The sequence below is a fragment of the Macrotis lagotis genome, chromosome 5 (assembly GCF_037893015.1).
Source record: "Macrotis lagotis isolate mMagLag1 chromosome 5, bilby.v1.9.chrom.fasta, whole genome shotgun sequence".
Taxonomy (NCBI): Eukaryota; Metazoa; Chordata; class Mammalia; order Peramelemorphia; family Peramelidae; genus Macrotis; species Macrotis lagotis.
Window position 1 is genome coordinate 177809004 of NC_133662.1, and position 23326 is coordinate 177832329.

The 23326-nt window shown below is 36.4% G+C and overlaps 1 protein-coding gene across 13 annotated transcripts in view; it reads left to right on the forward strand.

Annotated features, from left to right (window-relative positions):
• The window catches only part of MAP3K4 (mitogen-activated protein kinase kinase kinase 4), a 205585-nt gene that overhangs the window by 123725 nt on the left and 58534 nt on the right, over window positions 1-23326 (forward strand). For 12 of the 13 annotated variants that reach the window (XM_074187981.1, XM_074187980.1, XM_074187988.1 and 9 more), the window contains 2 exons: window positions 15938-17301; window positions 20497-20739. In XM_074187981.1, the coding sequence (XP_074044082.1) occupies window positions 15938-17301; window positions 20497-20739 (1607 nt within the window). Of the gene's footprint in view, window positions 1-11732; window positions 11831-15937; window positions 17302-20496; window positions 20740-23326 lie in introns of all 13 variants that reach the window. The other variant, XM_074187985.1, reaches the window with a different exon arrangement.

Genomic DNA, 23326 nt, shown 5'->3' on the forward strand with positions numbered 1-23326 from the left:
TCAGTCACATTTCAACAGTCTTTTCCCATTACTTTTCTCTGCCAAAACCAACAAACCTATTACAATCTTGCAGTATGTAATGCTTATTGCCTCTCTACCAAGTGGAAGGAAATTAATTCCATTGTCACTCATCTAGAACCAATATTGATCATTTTGTTGATTTGATGGTGGTGTTCTTAAGTACTAATCTTACTTATTAAATTATTGTAGTCATCAGTAAACTGTTTTGGTTCTTCTTTGTCCTTCTGCATTTTCATGTGTCTTCCTGTGTTTCTCTGGAATCCTCATATTTGTCGTCCCAAACAGCAAAATAATATTTCATTATATAGATGTAGGAAATGATAGAGAGATTTCCTACAAAATAACTGCAAAGTTATAAATTATTTAGGAATTAACTAAAAATAGTTGAGAACTTAAATATGTACATATTAAATAAAAAGAATCTTTATAGACATAAAGGGAAAACCTAGAGATTATTTTCATTATTCATTTGAGAGTTGTTTTTTCTCCTCTTAAGCCCAAATATTTCATCAAGTTTTGCTAAAAGGTTTTGATCATCTTAAAATAGGGATATGCAGTATCTGTTCTCTAAACAAATTCTTTTTTCTCAACCAGACTAACCTGTTACACCATTTAATAAATTGTCTTAATTTAGTCTTTCCACTTAAACTACCTGGGTTGTCTACCTAGAATTATAACTTTGAGGACACAGATTCGATTCTCTTACTTTTTGTATGCAGTGACAAAGGAAATAAACTTTTTTTCTTTACAAATATAGGTGGTGTATTGTCAAAGGAGATTATCATAGTAAAGCAGGACTAAAAATTGCTTCTTGCTTTTAGATCTCGTGTGTTTTCACCATTGTTATATGACTTTATTCTTTGGGGGATGGAGAATGAGACAATTGGGTTTAAGTGACTTGCCCAGGGATACACAAATAGTAAATATCAGGTATCTAATATGGATTTGAATTCAGATCCTCTTGACTCAAGGGCCGGGGCTCAATGTGCTGTGCCACCTAGCTGCGACTTGATTTTTAAAAGCAGTTTGGGAGGTTGTTAAGCAACAGTGCATTCCTGGTATAAGTTACCAGAGAGACTGTATAATGTTCTTGTAGAAGTTAATATAAAAACTGATAATTAGAACCAATATAAACTTCTAGATTTTTATCTAGAGCGTAGCTCCAGATAAATATGGAGGGCAGTTGAGTAAGAGAAAGATTCAAGGGAGAAGAAAGCTGTATTGTAGCTCTGAGTATTCCATAGTGAAAGGAATTGAGACATTCAACCAGTTGTTTGTTTTAAGTCTTGCAATGTTTTTATTTGAAAATTTTCAAAAGGAAAATAATGTAGGCATAGATGATACTGTGAAGCTACATTTAACAAAAGGATCAATGAATGGAAGAGCATTTACTAGAACTTACATTGTGCTGAGGATACAAATAAGGTAAAAAATGACATTCTCTGCTTTCAAGAAGCTAAGAATTACAATACATAAGACTTGAGCTAAAAGGTAGGTCGAAAGACCGGAAGTTCTAAGAGTGCGCCAGCAGTTCCGATGTTAAGGTCTAGAGGTCCTAAGGGCATACTGATAGGTAGATGACCGTGCACAGGAGAATGGAAAGCATGGTAGCAGAACCAGTGGCAAGACCTGGAGGACCTTAGGATGCAGCAGTGGAAGGACAGTGGCATGTCCTGGTGGGTCTCTGTCTCACGGGAATGTCTGTGGTTGTCTCCTCATTCATTCAGATTGTCTGAAGATATTTCCATGTCATGTGCCCCATTGACTCATGCCTTGGGGTTTGGGGAACCCATGGACTGTTGGGACAGGAATGAATGTTAACAGATTCCCTGCTTCCTTCCAGTAGTCATTTGGGTAGAATGTAGACATTCTATAGAATTTTGCAAATAATAATTTCTGTTTTAAGAAATGTCATAAAAATATCATCTAGAATGGCTAATTATGTAACTAATTATGGAGCTAACATTAGATAGGCTCAGACTGTATCCTGAGTACCACTATATTGACACCAATAAATATTTTTGAAAACCTTCCAACGTTTATACATATGTAGCACTAAAGGAAACATTTAGTAGCTCTCTTAAAAGAATCATCAGAAAGGAAAAAAAAAGAAGAAGAAAAGTAGAGAACAGTGGCCAGAAGTTTCTTTTCTGCCCTGCATTGGAAGGCCCAGATTTCAGGGCTCAACAGTCAGGTTCTTTGGTATGCTGTACTAAATCTTTGCACCTCACAATAGGCTTGGTGAAGGGTTGTGATAAGGAGCTGGAACAGCACCAGATGCATCTGGGCCACACATAGCTGATGACACTTGCAGCACACTCAACAGCTCTTTATCATCCATCTATAGTAAGGTGGCTGAAAGGTCCTAAGTCTCTTGTATGCCACCTGTCCCAGGATCTCCCTTGATACTGATAGGGCCCCCTACTCTATGTATCCTGCCTTAACTATCAAAACCTTTCCTCCATGAACTCCTCATGAAGCCGACGAGACCAAGGAGAAGGAACCAGAGGGGCTGAGTAAGGAATTGCCCTTATCTTCTCAGACACTTACAATTACCATCACATTGGCAGTTGGCCCCCTCTCTGACCTCACGGTATGTTGATAGGATGTTTCTGATGGATGCCAACATGATTCTGCAAACAACTTTATTCTGTAGGAGACCCTGGCAAAATTCTCCTCAAAGGGGAGCATCTGATTGACTAGTCTCTTTCAGGCCCTGGACCAGGTGGCCACGAACAGCCCAGGAGGCAGCATAGACAGCCATCACCCCCCCTGTCCCTCTGACCTCACACCTTCTGGTCAGGCATTCTGGAGGTCAGCTCGCCGGGAGCACTCGACAGAGCCCCTATTCCCCAAAGCATGTGTCCTTTCTTGCTGGTTTAGTGACTACTGAAGTGCATTTTGTTTATTCTTGTCTTATACTGGAAAGAAAAATCATTTTATAGGTGGGGTCCCATTGAACTAATGGTGGAGGCAGGATTCCAGGGCCTAGTCTGAGGCTGCAGTTATGGCCCAGACATAGACTGGAAAGCTGTAATGTCAGAGGGATCCCGGCATGCATGATTTTGAATGTGGCATTTTCATTTCCTAATAGAAGTCTCCCTAAGTGATCTTTTTAGACTAGTCAGCTGGCATCACTCAACTCACAGGCAACTCTGAATGAGCAGTGATCTCCTTGTTTTTTCTCCAATAGCAAGAAGGCCTGGAAAGAGATGAGCAGCTGCTTTTCAGAAGTACAGTTATGACTGGTTGTAGCTTCCAACAGGCTCACTCAGCCTAGTTGTTTTAGAGGAAAAACTCCCCAAAACATAGTCCCTACAGTATCATAAAGCCCCATGGAGAGACACTAATGGACAGTTTAAGTTCCAGATTCCAGGGTTGTAGCCTTCTTTTGGCCCCACTTAAGAGGTGACCTTGGTGAATGTGGACCATCAAGTATCCCAGGTCAAGCCTGCTGGGAATCAGGGCTCACTGCAACCTGAAATATTCAGAAATTCTGGGTTTGTACCTTGTACCTTATACTGGACTGTGCCTGGTATTCTCTGGGTTTGCTCTATCCACTGTATTCCTAAAACTTGACCAAGCAGACTTATTCTTGCATTTTCTTAGGTTTGATTCCCCTCTCCCTCTCTCTCCTTTGTCCCTCATCTAATGGAGGACTTGATATGCACCATGATCAGATCTGGCCTGGTCAACATTATATCTTTAATTTCATACATATGTGCTGTTATTATCTGCATTTTTACAAATGAACAAAATGAGGCAGATGGGACAAATGGCTTTTCCTGATTAATAACAGCTAGTATCTAAGGATAAATTTGTACTTGGATCTTTCTGGCATCTGGTTCAGTGTCTATCCACTGTGCCACCTGGTAGTCTCACAAAAAAAAGGATCTGTAACCCAGTACCATTCACTACCATAACAGCATGGGTACTTTCTCTACACCACTGGCAAGTTTGGAAATGGTGGGAGTTATGAGGGTAAATATTTTGTTCAGATCCCTTTGTCCACTGTAATCCATCAGGTGCCATCAGCCTTGTGGACGATACAAGATTGCTATAAGAGGAGTTGGTGTAATGAAATATTCTAGCTCCCTTCCCTCTCCATCTCTAGAAATGCCCTACCCTCACCCCGGGGATCCAGTGTGTTATTAACTCAGTAGGATATGATTTGAACAATACAGTGATTTTTTTCCTACATATAGATTTGTCAAATGGCCCTGCATAGATTCCCCAAAACTCATGGACTGCATTGTTCTTCCCTCTGTAATTTTCCCTGAATGATCCAAGTGGAATAGAGAGTTTAGGGGCTGCTTTAGGCAGGTTTTCTTTGTTATGGTTCAAAAGCCCCTCAAGCTTCTGGTGCTGAATTTGAATTTCCCTATACATTTTATTAGTACTTCCCTAGACTGGCCATCCTGTGCTTTTTTTTTTTTTTTGTCCTCATGTTTCAGTATTCACACTAAAAGTTCTTGCTCACGACTGATATCCTGATCATCTTGGGGATTTTAATCATATTTTAAAAGTTTGTGTTGTCATGTGCAGTTGTCCCCAAATATTTTTTATTATATAATCCTATAAGCGAAAAAATTTTGAGCATGATATATACATCTATGATATACACATCTATGTGTATGAGATGATATACACATCTATGTTTATATAGATGTATTTAATTTGTAAATCATATACAATTAGTACTATTGATATACATTATTAAGCAAAAATTTGAAAAGGATGAGGTAAAAAGTAAAGTTAGAAGAATTTATAATTAATAAAATAATTTTTGAATGAGAATAGATAATATTTTTTTTCAGTCCTATTCTCCAGTTGTGCCAGAATTTGTTGTTTTAAATTTGGCTAATACATTTCTTTCTTATGCCAATCAATTGTTCCTTAAAAACTTTGTAGAAAGCATTACATTTTTATATTTTTAACAAGAGAATTGAAATCATCTTAAGTATATTTCCCAATTTTAAAAATGTACAGATATGAGAAGTTTTTATGGGTGACTCATTTGCATAGTTTTAGACAACAAACATTTGGTTTTTAAATGTTGATGACTTTATATCTCAGGGAACATTTGGGGTTTAGCATTAGCAAGTATTTCCTATTATTTTTTAATTACTTCAATTTCTTTTTGTCTGATCTCTTGTCAGATCTAGGATCTTATATTCTTTTTTGTTTCATGGGCCCCTTTGGCAATTTGTTGAATACTGTTAATCTTTTCTTATAATAATTTTTTAAATATATGAAACTATGTAGAATTTCAAAGGTAACCTAAAGGTTAGTGAAAATAAAAATACTTTTTCCCCCCTTACTTATATTCACAGGCCACTTGAAATCTATTCCACAGATTCCCTAAGGGATCTGTAGACTCCAGAATAAGACCTTGGATTAGATAGTTTTTAACTCTATAATTCACTTAATAAAACACATAAATTATTAGAGGAATTCTTCTTGGATTTTTTTTTTTTGCCCCATTTTTGCTTGCATTATTTATAGTCTCTTAAATTAGGGATTTCTTTGCAGGGATCTTTTAGAGACACTTTCTCCATTTCTTTTTTTTTTTTTAGAAAGATATTATTTATTTTGAGTTTTACAATTTTCCCCCCATTCTTGCTCCCCCCCCCCCCCCCCCCCCCCCGCAGAAGGCATTCTCCTAGTCTTTACATTGTTTTCATGGTATACATTGATCTCAGTTTAATGTAGTGAGGGAGAAATCATATCCTTAAAGAAGAAAAATAAAGTATAAGAGATAGCAAAATTATATAATAAGATAACCTATTCCCCCCTGAATTGAAGGTAATATTGAAGGTAATAGTCTTTGGTCTTTGTTCAAACTCCACAGTTATTTCTTTGGATACAGATGGATGGAGATAGCCCAAAATTGTCCCTGGTTGTCGCACTGATGGAATGAGCAAGTCCATCAAGGTTGATCATCACTCCCCATGTTGCTATTAGGGTGTACAATGTTTTTCTGGTTCTGCTCATCTTGCTCAACATCAGTTCATGCAAATCCTTCCAGGCTTCCTTGAATTCCCATCCTTCCTGGTTTCTAATAGAACAGTAGTGTTCCGTGACATTCATATATCACAGTTTGTTCAACCATTCCCCAATTGAAGGACATTCACTTAATTTCTAATTCTTTGCCACCACAAACAGGGCTGCTATGAATGTTTTTGTACAAGTGATGTTTTTACCCTTTTTTCATAATCTCTTCAGGCTATAGACCCAAGTAGTGGTATTGCTTGATCAAAAGATATGCACGTTTTTGTTGCCCTTCAGGTATAATCCCAAATTATTCTCCAGAAAGGTTGGATGCACTTCTCCATTTCTTAAAAATGAGTCTTTAACATAAGATAATATCTGGAAATCCTCTTAACTGGGTAGAAGTAAACTGAAAGTGTATGCTGAATACTACTGTTAAATCTCTTCTGGTTGTAGAATTCTCACTTTTACAAGAGTATACTTTGATTATTATGTGTGATACAAACTTTAGAATTCCAGTGGTAATCTACATAGTAAATCTTAGTAAAACTTAATTTTTTAAAATAAAAAATAAATAAAAATGAAAGTTAGTCAAATGCCGAGAAGCATTAATTAAGCCCCAGCTATGTGCCAGACACTATGCTAAACTGATGGTATAAAAGACTAGATACATTCTTTGCTGTTAAGGAACTCACAAACAGAAGTTAACAAATATGTACAAATTTTATATATTTACATATTTATGTATACATAATATACATAAATGTATATTTGTGTAACTATATATATATATATATATATAATTAAAAGAAGGCACTAGAATTAAGAGGGGTTAAAAAAGACTTTTTACTTGGGACTAGAGGGAAGACTTCGAAGTCAGTAGGCAGAGATGAGAAGAGAGAGCCTTCCAGGGTTGACAGACAGAAAATGCTCTGAGCCTAGAGATAGGGCCCCAGGGTCACTAGATTGAAGCATCCATGGCAGGGAATAAGGGAAGGGGGAGGAAGATCTGAAAGGTGAGAGGGGTCTGGGTTAGTAAGTACTTTGGACCCCCAACCCAGGATTTTTATTTGATCCTGGAAGTAGATAAGAGGGAGTGAGTGGAGTTTATTGTATAGGGAGGGGACATGGTTGGATATGAACTGTAGAAAAACCACTGAGGTGGCTGAATGGAGACTGGGCTGGAGTGGGGAGGGCCTCGAGGCAGGCCCAGCATGGGAGAGGTGGCAGGAATGGAGAGGAAGGAACTGTCGTGGAGGGATGTAATAGTGAAGTTGACTGTCCTTGTCAACCGAGGAGATCCAGGGGAGCTGAGGCTGTCCTTGAAGAGGAGGACAATCAGGCCTTCTGCAGGACCAGAGGGGGAAAGATAAGTTTTGTTTTTGACACGTTGAACGTGAAGATGTCTTCTGGCCATCAGTCCTAAGGTGTCTGAAAGGCAGTTGGAGATGTGAGATTGGTTAGCAGGGAAGTTAGGGAAGAATTAGATAGACTTGAAAATCATCAGTGTAGAGATGATAATGGAATCCATGAAAGTGAGTGAGATCATTGGAGGGAGAAGAAGAGAAGAAAGCCCAGGAAATTCCTAATATTTTCTTTTAATATCCCCAAAAGATCCCTTGAAATCATTCGGTTAAGGGGCTAGAAAGCCAAACTTGGCAGGGTAGTAGCCATTCTGAATTGATTGAAGGAATTTCCTCAGTGGAAATTTTGCTAAAGAAGTCATCTCTCTCATCCTTTCTCCACCCTTTCTGTCCTCTGTCTCTCTCCTTATCTCCCTTCTTCCCTTCCATTTCTCCCCTCTTTCCCCTTCTCTCCTCCTCAGGCTTCCCATTCCCTGTTGTATTTGTATGTATAATCATTAATGATCAACTTATACTTTTTTATGAAAAATGTTTTAAGTCAAGCAATTCATAACCCATTAGTGCTTCATGTAGCTCTTTAAGACTGAGTTGTATAGTTCACTAGATCAGGGTTGGTGACCAAAGTTCCCAATGCCGCCAATAAAATCTTAGTTTTCCTCCATTCTTCTCTCCTCCTTAAAAAGAATTTTTTTAAATGTTTAAACCAGCAATATAGATATTGTCCCTTTCTTGATGCTATTAAACATCATAGTGTTCTACTCCTCCCTTCATCCTCTGACCTTCACATACCCACATAGCAAGATTGCACTGGGGCTTTGAAATTCTTTTGCCATTTTTCAGTTTCAATTTTTCAATACATTCACTAGCAGACTATGTGTTCTATAGACTCTATATGGATTGAGTACTAAAAGACGTGGGTTCAGGTTTTTCATATGTAAAATGGTAATAGTAATATTAATGGTACCAGTATCAGAATATTACTATGAGATTTAATTATACCTACATATGTATAGCATAGAAAAATATGTGAACAAATACTTCTACATGTATATTCCATAATCTTTAAAACACTAAATATTAACTACTACTTTTGACTTTGGTTTAGTTATTTAACATCACTGACCCCTGTTTATTTATGAAGGTTAGATTAGTTTGACCTAAAAGGTCTCTTCCATCTCTGTTATCCTAGATTTACAACTGACTAGTAATAGTTATTAGACCAAGTGAAACTGGAGTTAAGGAATAGTAAGAAACAAAATCACTCTTTGGAGAAGAAAACTCTATGTTCCAGGAAAAAATATTGGGTAATGGCAAAAGCCAAAGAAAATAATCTGTCAAGTATCCCCCAAGATTGAAGCCATTCCATGTGAACCAAGAGCAAGAGTTCTGGGCACGGACTATAGTTATGATAACTATGATACTATTGTGTTTTAATAATGTTTTATATTTTCCAAAGGAATTTTACATTCTCTGTGTTCTTACAAGGAGACTACTAGGACTTTCCAACTCTCCCCAATTGTCTTGTATTTCTTTTATCTCTTTGTATGTTCAAATATGTTTACACAATTCAAACTTGATTTGATCTTGGCCTGATAGAAACTAATTTTGTTGAGGTTCAGAACATAAGGTTCCTTGAAATCTCACTCACCTGTACAGAGTGTAACAGTGTTCCCCAGAGCTCAATTAGCATACCATATTTGTGAATTGAATTTTGCATCACCTTGATCAAAAGACTTATGTCACAAGGTTATTATGAATTGTACTTCCTTTTAAACCAGTCAAACTTTAGATGCACAACATACAGTAAAGATTATTTGGCTATGAGTCAGAAGACCTGCATTTTAATCCTATCTCTTAAAGTTTGCTAGCCATGTGTTCTTAACATTTACTAGCCACGAGACTTTGGATGAATCAGAACACCTGATCTTTATTTCTTCATTTCTCAAATTGTCAATTGGATTCAGTGATACACATACAAAGTCCTTTTGCACTCTTGTATGACCTAAGTGTGCTTGTTTCTTAACTTGTTTTTAGGCCTATTCTGAAGAACTTAATATTTCGTTGACTTGAGGAACAAAGGAGAAACCAGAGTAATATTAACTTCATAAATATTAATTTGATAAAATTCAACTTATTTTTAAGAGAAATTTCAATTGTCAAAAATTCTTAGCATGCATTAAAAAAAATATTTTCTTGTTCTAAGCTTTCTTGCCTAAATTCTGCCTTTGGTCGGTAAGTATTCTTCCATTTCAAATCCTAATCCAAAACTAGATTTACTGAAAAGAAACATTTTTAAAAAAATAAGTTGTATCTACCATTAGTATTTCAAATTTAGATATGAATGAATTTATGTTCATGATTTTGGAAGTAGTGGAAAATTACTTGGCGTTATTTGATTTAAAGATTTGGAACATAGACTTCAATGGAATAACTTTCTTGCATCACTATACTGGTTTAATATTTTGATGAATATGCTGGTAGAGATCATCTTAATATAATTTATATATATATATATATGTATTAATTTTTTGTGGATGGTATTTCTGAAGATTACAACCACTAAGATCAGAACTAAAGTATTATTCCCAATTAAGAATGATTTGACTCATATCTGATCATTTTAGTTGTTTTTTAAATTCTTGAATGAATTCATAATATTATTTTTGTAAGATTAAAATCTTACCTGTTTTGTAGTGGACAGTTTAAGGCTATGTTGCTATAGTATGTCACCTCATTTGAATAGAATATATTACAACCAAATAAATTTGATTGAAATGATTGAACTCATTACATGTCCAAAGTATGATTTGATAACCAGAAATAGTTTTGTGGGATCTTAAAACTATACTAAGAGAAATATAACATCCAGGTATAGGTAGGTGATAGTGCTACAATACTTTACCCTGATCAGATAAGATGTCCAAAGTAATACGTTGTTCAGTTCTGAGTAAAACATTTAGGACCTTAACCAGCTCAAGAGCATGTGTGCTTAGAGTTCAGTAGTGAGGTGGATGGTAAGACCCAGGCGCTGTCAAGTTACACCAGCAAATCAGACGGTAGTGCTTGGTGATCTGGAGAGCAGGGGGCCAGAGCCGGCCAGTGGTGAGAAGACCTGGGGGACCTTAGGAGAAGTGGGAGGGCACATGGCAGGATCTGGTAGTCCTTCATCCTAGAGCAAGAACTGCAGTTGGTGACTCCCTTCTTAACAAAGTGGTGAATGGCCCTGTCACTCTTCCTTTCCAGCAGCCACTTCGAGGAAGAGGGAAGGCAGAACAGCTTTGGATTTTGGTGGAATGGGGGCTGGGAAAGGATGAGACTTAGACTTGCTCTCCTTGACCTAGAAGGAAAAGCTAGGCATCACAGGTAGGGCACAGGGAAGCAAATATAGTCTTGGAGTATGGAAAAAAGTCTTTACCACTCAGAGCACTCCTGAAAAAGAATGGACTCTGGGAGGAGTGGAGAACAGTGCTCTTCTGGAGATCATCAAGCAAAATCTAGTTGCCTGAATCCAGGCATGTGTTTTGTGGATAGTATGCATGTCCTAATAGGAGCTGTTCCTCTTTAAGGTACCTTTCAACTTTGGGATTCCTTAATTCTTTTTGACCCTACAGGGAGGTGGGCAGAACTGAGTGTGCAGTTAAGAATTAACCCTTGTTTCCTCTGTGACATTATAAAAATTAAATAGTCTCACATTGCACATGTTCTCTGTGGATTTTGGGGAAAACACGGACAAGAATCAAATAGAAAGAAAAGTCCCAGAGGAGTTGTAATTTCTTTGGTTGTAGTGGAATATACCCACTGGCAAAATCCATCAACTTGTCAGGTGGGAAAAAGAAGAACACTAATAGGTAAGGGGGTACTTTGGGAGTTAACTGTCAGATTTGTTTTCAAATAAATAACTATATTCTTTGTAACTAGTTACTTTTAGTTTAATTGTATAGATTTTTACACATTCATTGTTGACATTTATTGACATTTATTAAGGATATTTGGAAAAGTTGTTAATGTAATTATCCTTTATTTTAACTATAATAGAAAACCTTCAGGGGCATCTAGGGGGTGCAGTGGATAGAGCACTGACCCTGGAGTCAGGGAGACCTGAGTTCAAATTCTGCCTCAAACACTTGTCACTATTATCTTTGTGACTCTGGGCAAGTCACTTAACCCCAGTTGCCTCACAAAAGGGAAAAAAAAAGAAAACCCTAGATAATTTGTTTCTTAACAGCTTGAGTGATCAGCTCTTCCTTGGTCACACTTAATTTTATGGTACAATAATCAGAACTTGTCTTGCAAGGCATTCTATTTATCTCAGTTCTAAGACTCTTTCTAAATTTATATTTTCTCTCAAACTTATAGTCTAATTGAGGAAGACAACATACAAAAGGAAGCAATGAAGAGATTGAGGGGAAAGAAGATGGTTGGAAGTCAGAGAAATTGAAAAGTAATTCAGATAGGTGAGAAATAAGGAGATATTCTGAATTAAGTTTCCTCCTAAAATGGAGAGTTTGGAGTTATTTCCCTTTCCCAATATCCACGTTTGAGGGACAAAGGCTGGCAATGAGGAAGAGTAGTACCAAGGCCAATGGGATCTTGTTTGGTGAGGTTTTCCCAATAAGGTGTTTCCTGGTTCATGGTGGAGTCAAAGAAGTTACAAAGTTTTACAGCCAGGTGAGAAACGAGTAGGGATTGCATTAATTAATGGATGTATTATGTATTTATATATGTACTTTTATATATTTATATACACACAAACAATACATACAACATGAATACACCTCCTCCTTAATTTTATGTCTTAATTATGTCCCTTTCACCACAGTGGCTATTCCACACTTTCTTAAGTCTTCTCCTGCTACCTGCAACTGATTGCATCTTCTCAGTCTTACTCCACATTACAGCCTCTAACTATAGGAGCCCCTCAGGGTTTTTGTTCTGTGTCTTGTTCTTCTATACTTTCTCCTTCTCTACTCATCATTTCCCATGGATTCAGTTATTCTCCCTCTGCTGATGATTCTGAAATTTACCCATTCTTCCCCATCCTCTCTGCTGGTCCTCCAGGCTTGTATCCAACTGCCTTTCACACATCTTGAACCAGAGAGCCAGTGTGTCCAATTGGAATTCGGTCTTCCCCTCTAAACCATCCTTCCCTTTCTTGACTCAACTCTTGACTCAACACCTGGGGTCCCACTCCTTTCTTCACTACCTCTCAGCCCCTGGAGCTAGTCTCTTGCCTCGGGTTCCCAGTTTCACCTTCACAGCATCTCATTCATCTCCTACACAGTCACGACACCAGGTCTTCTCCTCATTGCCTCATGTCTGAAGTACTTTGACCTTCCCCCCCCCCCCCCCAGCCCCAGGGCAGCACATTGAAGTGTCTTCTCTACCTCTCTAGCTTTGGTAACATTTGCTTCCTTGCACAGACTGTACAAGGTAGCTCCGTTGACCTTCATACTGTTCCTAGTGCATGATATGCCCTCTTTTTTCTTGGCAGATGTCCAGGCATCTCCACCTTTGCCTCCCCAGCTTCCATCAAGACCCAGGTCAAATGCTACCCAGTCCCTGATAACTGCTTGTGATTATCTTCCATAGATCTCCAGTCTATCAATTAAAAAACATTTATTATATGCTTGCTGCATACAGGCACTATGCTAAGTGCTGGGGGATACAAAAAGAGGCAAAAAAACAGTCCCTGACCTCAAGAGGCTTACAGTCTAGCAAATTCTTGTTATTGACAAGGTTTTTAAAAATCTTACCCAAATCCATGCTTTTTGAGGGAAGGAGACAATTTTTGCCTTCTTTGTATCCACAGAACTAGGCCTAGTGCTGGGAAGCCTTTAATAAATGTTTGTTGATTTGATAAAAAAAAAAAAAAATCAGTGAATTCATTAAATATTTAATAAATCTTCCCTTAGTTAAAAACATTGATCTGTTTTGTTCCCCCCCACGGCATTTCTACTTCATTGGATCAAGGGGCTCTCTTTAAGGAAAACCTACTAAAACAGATTACCCAATGCTCAGCAGTGAGAAATTTAAGTGGCTTATAGTCAGTTGACATATCTGAGGGCTTTCAACTTTGTTTTGTCACTGAAGTTGTGGTGTAATGCAAAGACTAATGGAATTAGAATCAGTAGAAACCTGGGTTTGAATCTGGTTCCCTAACATTAGCCATTTGACTATGAGCCTGTCTAAAACTCAGGTGAATCCAGCACATAAACAAGAAATTGGGGCTCACAACAGAATTTTTTAAAACCAGATACAATGGGAATCTAATGTAATATCCTTATTTTTTCAGCCTCATTTATATGCTTTATTAAAATTGTTCAGTATTAAACACATTTTATAAACCATTGTGGAACAAAATTCTAATTCATTGTAACTAATAAGTGAAATAAAAATAAAAGACTAAATGAAGATTAAATAATGTTATGGTTTAAATAATGAATTGGTTTAGAGACCAAATCATGGAAACATTAAAAAATTTTATTGAAGAAAATGTTAGCAGTGAAACAAGATTTATTCATTATAATTAACACAGTTCTTAGGAAAATTTCTATCTGAACATTTAGGTTTCAAATGAGAGAGAGTGGAAGGCTAGTGATGCTACTCTCAGTAGTAATGGGGGAAGTTTGGAATGGTAGGGAAAGGTTTTGAGACAGAAGATAATACAATTTCGGACATGTTGAATAAGATGTCTGTTTGGAAATCCACTGTGAAATTTCTAAAAGGCTGTTGGAGCTGCAATTCTAAAGATCATCAGAGAGGTTAGGATTGGATAAGGAAATCTGAGAATCATCAAAATATAAGTGATAATTTGACTCCTTAGAAGGTAATGAGATCACCAAGTGAAGGTAATAGAGGGAGTAGAGAAAAGGACTCAGGAGTCCTGTGGAATACCTGTGGCATGACCAAAATGCAAAAAATGAAATTATCTCTATTGATGAAGAAATTATATCCCAGTGGAAGAGACAGTAAATACATATAAAAACAAAAAGACGCTCAGCTTTGCAGGTAAATTATTCTTAGTTGTAAAAGTCTTTTACATTTGGAATATCATATTCTAGAATCTCCTCTCATTTAGAAGCTGCCAGGTAATTCTGACAGCAGTTCCTTGATATTCAGTCTCTCTGGATGCTAACCTGCAGTGTTTGGGTCCCCGCCCCCCTTTGTTGTGGGAGCTCTCAATTTTAGCTACATCATTCCTTGAGCTTTTTCTTTTTGTGATTTCTTTCAGGAAGCGATAAGTAGGTTCTTTTATCTTCAAGTTGCTCTTTCCTTCCAGTAGATCTGGGCAATTTTAAGATTTCTTGAAATATATTTTCAGACTTTTAAAAAAGTCATCATTTTTCAAGATAGCCAATTCTTAATTTTTTTCTCTTTGACCAATATTCCAGGTCATTTTAAAAATATGAAATAGCTTAATTTTATTTTTTTTCAGTCTTTTGTTCTAATATTTCCTGTTGTTTCATGGAATAATTGATTTCTGTTTCATCTATTCTAGTTTTCAGGGAGTCCATTACTTAGGTAAGGTTTACCACTTTCTCTTCCAAGCTATTTATTCTTCTTCCAATTATTTCCACCAGAACTCTTATTTCATTGTGAACAGATCTCTCAGCAGGTGCAGCAAGGTAAGCAGCATTGTATCAATTTAAGATCTTGCATCCTTTCAATATTGAACTTTGTCTTTAAATACCCATAATATAAAAAAGTAGGATGCAGAGAGATGCTGCTTATGAATGCTATATTACTGTATTTAGCTAAGTTACTAATACCTGTCCCACTTAATTTGTGTTTTAAAAATAATTAACAGATTTAAAATAAATTTAGCATATCTTTCTTGTTATGTGGTTTTTTAAAATTTTTTAGAAATGTTAGTGAAATGGTGATGAATCTATGTATGTTGGTTTACATGTCTATATTTTCTTACTTTAGTAAGAAAGTTTGGGATTAGGAATTGTGATTGGGAGAAGGAAGTTAATTTGAAATCACCATTAGTTAATTAGTAAAGAAGACATAAAATATATTTATTATGCTTTATAAAAGATTGAGCAAAGTTATAAAAATTTGACAGCTTGAAATTTGAGAACTTTAGCTTCTTCCTAATTTTCAGAATTGAAAAATTTGAGATAATATGGTATAAAAGAACAAAAAGCTGTGAAAGTATTGATCAAGATTATTTTAAAATATTTATTGAACTAGAAATATTGACCATGACTTTAGGTTTACTATCTTGGATATAGTATAATAATATAGTTTATGTTATAATTACAGCCAACATATGCATAGCCCTTTAACATTTGGGAAACTTTTTACATATTTAATCTCTTGATCCTTATAACAGTCAAGTGAGGAAGATGCTATTATCTCCATTTTACAGATAGGAACTGAGGTTGAGAGAGGTTAATATACTTGCCCTGGGCTATGTAGCTACCACATATATATAAGGCAGGATTTGCACTCAGATCTTCCAGATGTCCAAGTCCAAAGTGTCATTTAGCCACCTCATTTATATTGACATTTATACTTTTAGGGGTTAATGCTGTTTTGTTCTTTTTTTTTAATAGAAAAAATGAATGCACCAAATCAGCTTCCTCACAAAGACATTGGCAAAACAGTTGAGAATGTGGAAGAACATAGCTATAAGCAAGAGAAAAAGATCCGAGCCACTCTTAGAACAACAGAACGGGATCATAAGAAAAATGTACAGTGCTCATTCATGTTAGACTCGGTGGGTGGATCTTTGCCCAAAAAATCGATTCCGGATGTTGATCTCAATAAGCCTTACCTCAGCCTTGGCTGCAGCAATGCCAAGCTCCCAGTGTCTATGCCTATACCGATAGCCAGAACTGCACGCCAGACTTCTAGGACTGATTGTCCTTTGGAACGCTTAAAGTTCTTTGAAACTTTACGACTCCTTCTAAAGCTTACCTCAGTCTCAAAGAAAAAAGACAGGGAGCAGAGAGGCCAGGAAAATACCTCTGCTTTCTGGTTTAACCGATCCAATGAACTCATTTGGCTTGAGTTACAAGCCTGGCACGCGGGACGGACCATTAATGACCAGGACCTTTTTTTATATACCGCTCGCCAAGCCATCCCAGACATCATCAATGAAATTCTCACTTTCAAAGTAGATTATGGGAGTTTTGCTTATGTGCGAAACGGAGCTAGTTTTAATGGCCCTTCAGGGGAAGGCCAGTGCAGAGCACCCCATGGACCCGGCACTGGGGGTTATTCAAACTATCACGAACATCTCCAACGCCAGCGGGTCTCATTTGAGCAGGTGAAGCGGATCATGGAGCTGCTTGAATACATCGAAGCACTTTATCCCTCTTTGCAGGCTCTTCAAAAGGATTATGAAAAATATGCTGCAAAAGATTTCCAAGACCGGGTGCAGGCACTCTGTCTGTGGCTAAACATTACAAAAGACTTAAATCAGAAGCTAAGGATTATGGGGACCGTTTTGGGCATCAAGAATTTATCTGACATTGGCTGGCCAGTGTTTGAAATTCCATCTCCCAGACCATCCAAAGGCAATGAGCCAGAGGAGGAGGGAAGTGACACCGAGGGAGAAGCAAAGGAGTTGGAAACCACCACCGATGAAAGTGAAGAAGAGCCCATCCTGGACCCTGGCGGGAAGCACTTCAGATGGGCTGCGGAGAGTGGTTTGGACTTACAGCCGCAGGACCATGTCTCAAAGAAGTTTGACAGACTCGAGTCCGAAGATGAGTCAGTTGGCTGGGGAGTGTCTGAATACAGCACTGAAGCCAGCTATAGCAGATACTGTCTGACTTCTATATATAGGCCATTTGTAGACAAGGCTCTCAAACAGATGGGTTTGAGAAAATTAATTTTAAGACTTCACAAGCTAATGGATGGTTCTTTACAAAGAGCCCGTGTAGCGTTGGTTAAGAGTGATCATCCATTAGAGGTAGGTTTCTGGGTGACTCTAAAAAGAGGTTTTAGTTTTCATCATTTTTCATGTATCTTTCATGTTCAAATGCATATTTTATTAATTCAGTGTTTTATCTCTTCTTGGGGTATTTTTTTTACTTTGTTTCCATAAATAATTGCTCATCTTTTGGGTTTAAAAGTTCTACATTTTAAGTGAGTAATTTAAATGAAATCTAAATACCCTTTTTTGTTTGGTTAAAAATAAAATGGAATAAAAATCTTAAAACATTTTATGGGGTAAAAATAATCTATATCATATATTAATAACAATATAATAAAAAATCGAGATGACTATTATAATTTGATCTGTAAGAAGGGCATTAAGCAAAGTGCATGGTTTACTTAGGGGGGGAAAATCCAATAATTCAAATGTAGCCTAAAGAAGGACAGACAAATAAGGACAAAATGAAAAGAGATGAGCATGAGTGATGTTCTCATAGTTTGACAGAAAACTTGTTCGGAGATAATATTATATTGCTACTGCTGGCAGAGGCAGGGCTTATTGATTTAAAGTCTAGGGGACTTTAGAGGTCACACAGTCCAAACCCTCCACTTTTCAAATAAGGAAATTGAAACCAAAAGTGGTTATGTGACTTGTCCAAAGCAACACATGCAGGAAGAGGGGTTAACTAGGGTTGAAACTTGGGTGCTCTGTCTCCAAATCTCCTGTCCTTTCCTTGACTGTTGGCTAACCTGCTGTTGAGGTAAATTAAAATGAGGATGGCATCCAATATTATTCAGATAATCCCTCCTAAGTATTCTGCATGAGATTAGAAAGAGGAATTGGGGTTGAAAAAGAGGTTGTATGGGGAAAGGCAATCATCTTTATTACTGGAAAAAACTCCATGTCCATAAACACAATTTATTCAAAGTGGTTGAGGAGGTGGTGGTGGTGGTGGTGGTGGTGACGGTGACGGTGACGGTGACAGTGATGATGAAACCACCTCCTGGTGTATGCACCCAGAGATGGCATAGCCAAGATAGGAATCCATATGTTCTAATTCAGTAATACTGTAAGACATCACCAGACTGAAGTACAAAATACTAGATATGCTGCTATAAATTTGTCATGTTTTATTACTATTTTCATGTAAAAAATTAATTGATGAAATAAACCTAAGTTAAAGTGATTTGATGGTTTAGCCACAGGGGTGAGGAACCTTTTCTCTGTCACAGGCCATTTGGATAATTATAACATTATTTGTGGGCTATATTTGGTCAAACTTTTAATTAATTTACCTCTCAAACACACCTAGATTTATTGAATTTTGAATCCCCACCTGCATTGCCTTGGCAACAGCAGACCAATATGTCTGTGGGTCAGAGGTTCTCACCCCTGGTTTAACACCTGAGAACTTCTTTACAGTTAGGGTGATAGAACTGGAATGAACTGACAAGAGATGGTATTAAATCACCCCTTCTAGAAATCTTAAAAACATTGAACAGCTCTCTGTCCTAATTATATATTTTAGGGACACAGATGGATGGATCTCTGAGGCTCTTTTACCACCATCATTTTATAAGTAGGGTGACTTTTGTTTTTGTAGTATTTGTCAGTTTAGTCATGAACTTCTAGATGAATCTATATAGCAGATAAGTTGATTTAAGATGAGTTTACATTGTGCACATAGTACAGTTTTCTAAATAGATTTATCTTTTACTTGAAATGAGGGATTATATACAGTTGAATCAATGTTAATTACTAATTACAGTGTATTATATATACATAAAAAGAAATGACATTAATTTTTACTTGAAGCAGAATTAAATTAGATAAAAAATTTGGGTAATATATGATACTCTGTACTTTAATCATAGTGAACATTTATAAAGAGTTAAAAGTTGGCAAAACATCTTACATTCATGATCTCAATTGACCCTCATGACAATTAGATATGACAGTTTTAGTAATTCCATTTTATAAATGAAACTGAGGCTCAGCAGAGAGGTGACAATGTATTCAACAGGTTTTATAAACTTTAAAACACAATGTAAATATTAACTCTTATTACAACATAAATAAACCATGAAGAAACACCATTCTTCCTATCTTAGCCACCTTAAGTGCATTGGTGAATTTGGAGAAACATTAAGACTTCTATGGTAAGAAATTAGTTTATTTTCATAGACAGTCATTGATTGTATTTAAAATACATTTTTTGTGAATACAATATCCAAAATTTTTAAATGAAATTAATGCCACAGAAAATATGTATTTTATGGTTTGAAAAACGTAGTAGACATACTTAGTATAATTTGATAATTAGTATTGTCATTAATATTTGCTTGTTTTTCAAGAAAGGATTCAAAACCATTTATTTTTTTCTGAGGTTGCATGCTTTTAATAGAGAGAATTTAGATCAGAACCATAGTTCTTTTCCTACTTAGACTGAGAACTTGGGCAAATGACTTCATGTTTCTTCATTTGTAAAATGGGAGTGATAATCCTTAGCATCTACTTCATAGGATTGGGAAGCCCCAGTGAAATAATGAACAAAAAGTACTTTTTTGTCATCACAAGTGATATATAAATGTTAGTTGTCGTTGTTAGAATATAATCACCTTTTATAGGGCAGAGACTCTTGTTTTTGTTTTTAACATTTTATCTCTAGTTTCTAGCAGAGTTCCTTCTACTTAAGAGACAGTTTGTTAATGAATTTCTGCCTCTTCTGGCCCAGGTATATAGATTTTTTCTAAATTCATACGTAAATTAGAATCCATGTCATCATCATAACAACCACCTGTCTGCCAAAAATCTCTTAGAAATTTGAGATCATTATTTCAAAATTGTTCTTCCCTGGGAACTTTAGAAGCTAGGTCTTCTGTTGCTAGAGACAAGGTTTCAGTCCCTGTGCTTCTAGCTATCAAATTTCTATATCTTGACTTCTAATGGACAGAGCTTTGATTTTTACTTATTTCTGCTCAGTGCCTTTTCTTTAAGGAAAAAAAGATCAGTCTTATTTCATTTTAAAGTTTGATAAACCCTTAACCCTTCCATTCCTCTTTTAGTCTTTTTAGGACTTTCATATCAAGTATTTTTTCCCCTTTGAAATCACAGTGGTAGTGTAACATTACATTCCAAGGAGTAATATTTTCTGTGCATAGCCTAACCACAGTTTTAGAAATTTCTAGTGGTCAATCTTAATCTTGTTCAATTTTACTTTTATTACAGTTTTCTGAGTTCCCAGATCCCATGTTGTGTTCAGATTATATACAGTTATCAAATACAACACCTTCGTCAGAACAAAAGTGCAGCACTGTGTCATGGGAAGAGCTGAAATCTATGGATTTGCCATCATTTGAACCTGCATTTTTAGTCCTTTGTCGAGTGCTTCTTAATGTTATCCATGAGTGTCTCAAATTAAGATTGGAACAGAGACCTGCTGGGGAACCATCTCTCTTGAGTATTAAGCAGGTTTGCATTTACAACTAACAATTTTTAAAGTAATTGCCATGTTTTGTTGTATAGTTATAAATTTTTGGTGAAGACAAATGTTTAATTCTTTTAATAGATGAATTGATTGGTAAGTAATACCTCTGTGTTTTGGAATTGCAAAAGAATAAATGCTTTTTATGATACAATCATATTTGAGTATAATATGAGTTAGTCTTAATAAAATTTGATAGGTTTGTGAAAAATATGTTGGTTGAGTTTTTATTTAGTATAAAATGTTTTTTTGAGGAGTCTGGAGAGTTTCCACCTGTGGATTGAATGATAAGGTGGTGAAGAAAAGTGGACAAGAAATAAAAATGTAGGCCTGTGTTAACTTTTCTTTACCATATTTTGATACCCCTTACTCTTTTTTAATCTGTTCATCACTAGGCTGTAACTCAGGTCCTATTCATAAAGCTTGTCTTCAGCATTTACTGCTTTTCATTTCTACTCTTCCTAAATTTTGCTCCCTCTTTTATACACATGTAAATTAGGTCTCAGTCTGTCTAGGTGAATAGAGTACCAGCCCTGGAGTCAGGAAGACCTGAGTTCAGATTTGGCCTTGGACTCTTACTTAGCTGTATGACCTTGGGCAAGTCCTTAACCCAGTGCCTTTTCAAAAAAAAAAGAAAATAGCCAAGGCACAAAACTCTACAAAATTGGGTTATATATAATATTTTATGTATGAAAATGCTTTGTAAATTTAAAAAACTGCTACATTATTAATCTTTTTTTGCCTTCTTAGCTTGGGTCTTTGATAAATCCTTTTGAACCTGAATTTCTTCTGTAAAACAAAAGGTTGAACTACATGATTCACCTTAATATTATTTGAGTTCATGCTCTGCTTAAGGCATAGGGTTGGTACTGGAATAACATAACTGTTCTCCCTCTAAGGGCTTACAGTATAGTAGATGAGATTAAAATATGTAATGAAATACTTTAACAGAAGGAGGAATGTAAGTGTGCAGAAATACAGATAAAGTGCTACTCTGAGAGATCTGGATGGGGAATAGAGATTTGATCTGCAACTTCACTGATACAAGGAACTCTTCTCCCCCACCCCCATATGGGTTGGAACTTTCTCTGTGACTTGTAGATAGTTACCTAGAGCAATGAGTAGGTAAATGGCTTGCCCAATGTCATATAGCCAGGATCTGTCAGGGATGAGACCTGAACCCAAGGTCTTTCTAGGATGATTAAATGACTTCAAGTTGGAGAAATCCTGGAAAATGACAGGAATTTCAAGAAATTTGGGAGTGACAGCAAGGACAAAGAAAGAATGGTAATGCAAGGGGTAAAAGGAAAGAATGAAAGAAATACTTGTAAAGGAAAGCAAAGGAAAAACTATTAGAAGACAATCTGGAGGTGTGGGAGGCAGGAAGAATGGGAATCAGGAAAGGAAGAGAAGATGGTCCATTGAACCTTTGGAGCTCTGTAATAAGTTTGAAATGTTCTCCCTAGAGGGTGGTGCTGGAGCTCCTAAAAAAGAGAGAGCTTTCTTGCACCACAGAAGGATGCGCAGGATCCATAGGTCCAAACTGAGACTGGCCTCCTCAGATGGAAGAAGGGATGGGTTTTATGTTCTTTGGTGACTCTCTTGTCTAGAGTTAACAAGGTGAACCAATGTTAACCCAACATGAAAATAGTTAGTTGTGCTGTCCTTCCAGGACACGGATCTACATCGTGGCGGTCTCCTCAGACTTGTTAAACCTTCCTGACCACTTTCTGATGAAAAATGAATTCTGTCATCAACAGAAAACTTAAAACTTAGAGAAGTCCATTATGTTTTCTTTGCTATTCTGCTTGAAGGTAGGTTTCAAAAAAGAAAGATGACCATAAGAAGTGAGTAGCTGATCCAGAAGAGAGTGACAGAGTTTAGAATATAATGATCAGCAATAGAGTATCTAATAAGGTTCAGTAAAAATTACATTTGTTCGTGTAAATACATTTATTCAATAAAAAATTTAGTTTTTTTTAGAGGCAGAGTTGAAACACTAGGTAGAGTAGTAGAACTGGAGTCAGGAAAAATTGATTTTAAATTCTAACTCATACACTTTGTAGTTATAAGGCCCTGGTCAAGACTTAAAGTTCTCCAAGCCATAATTTCCTCAACTGTAAAATTGATGATATTAGTAGCTCCTACTTCCTAGAGTGGTTGTGAGGATCAGATGACAGAATTTGTAAAACACCTTGTAAATCTTAAAACTCTATGTAAATATTAGCTATTATTAAAATGAAAATAAAGGCAATCGAAAAAAATGGCTCCCATTTAAATCAAGCCAAATACCACAGAGAATAGCCTGAGTGATATGGAAAGACAACTATTAGTGGTGAGAATCCATTATACACAGAAACATACTCCAAGAAGAAGGATAATAAAGCATTTTGAAGAAGACCTCAAATGCCTGTATAAAAAAAGCACACATTTTAAGGTGAACTAGAAACCTTATTGCAAAGAAGAAATTCAGTCTTTTAAATGTCACCCAGACTAATGATATTTAAATCACAAATGGAATATGGAAAGATATAGTTTATTCCAAAAGAACAGATTAAATAACAGGAGTAATAG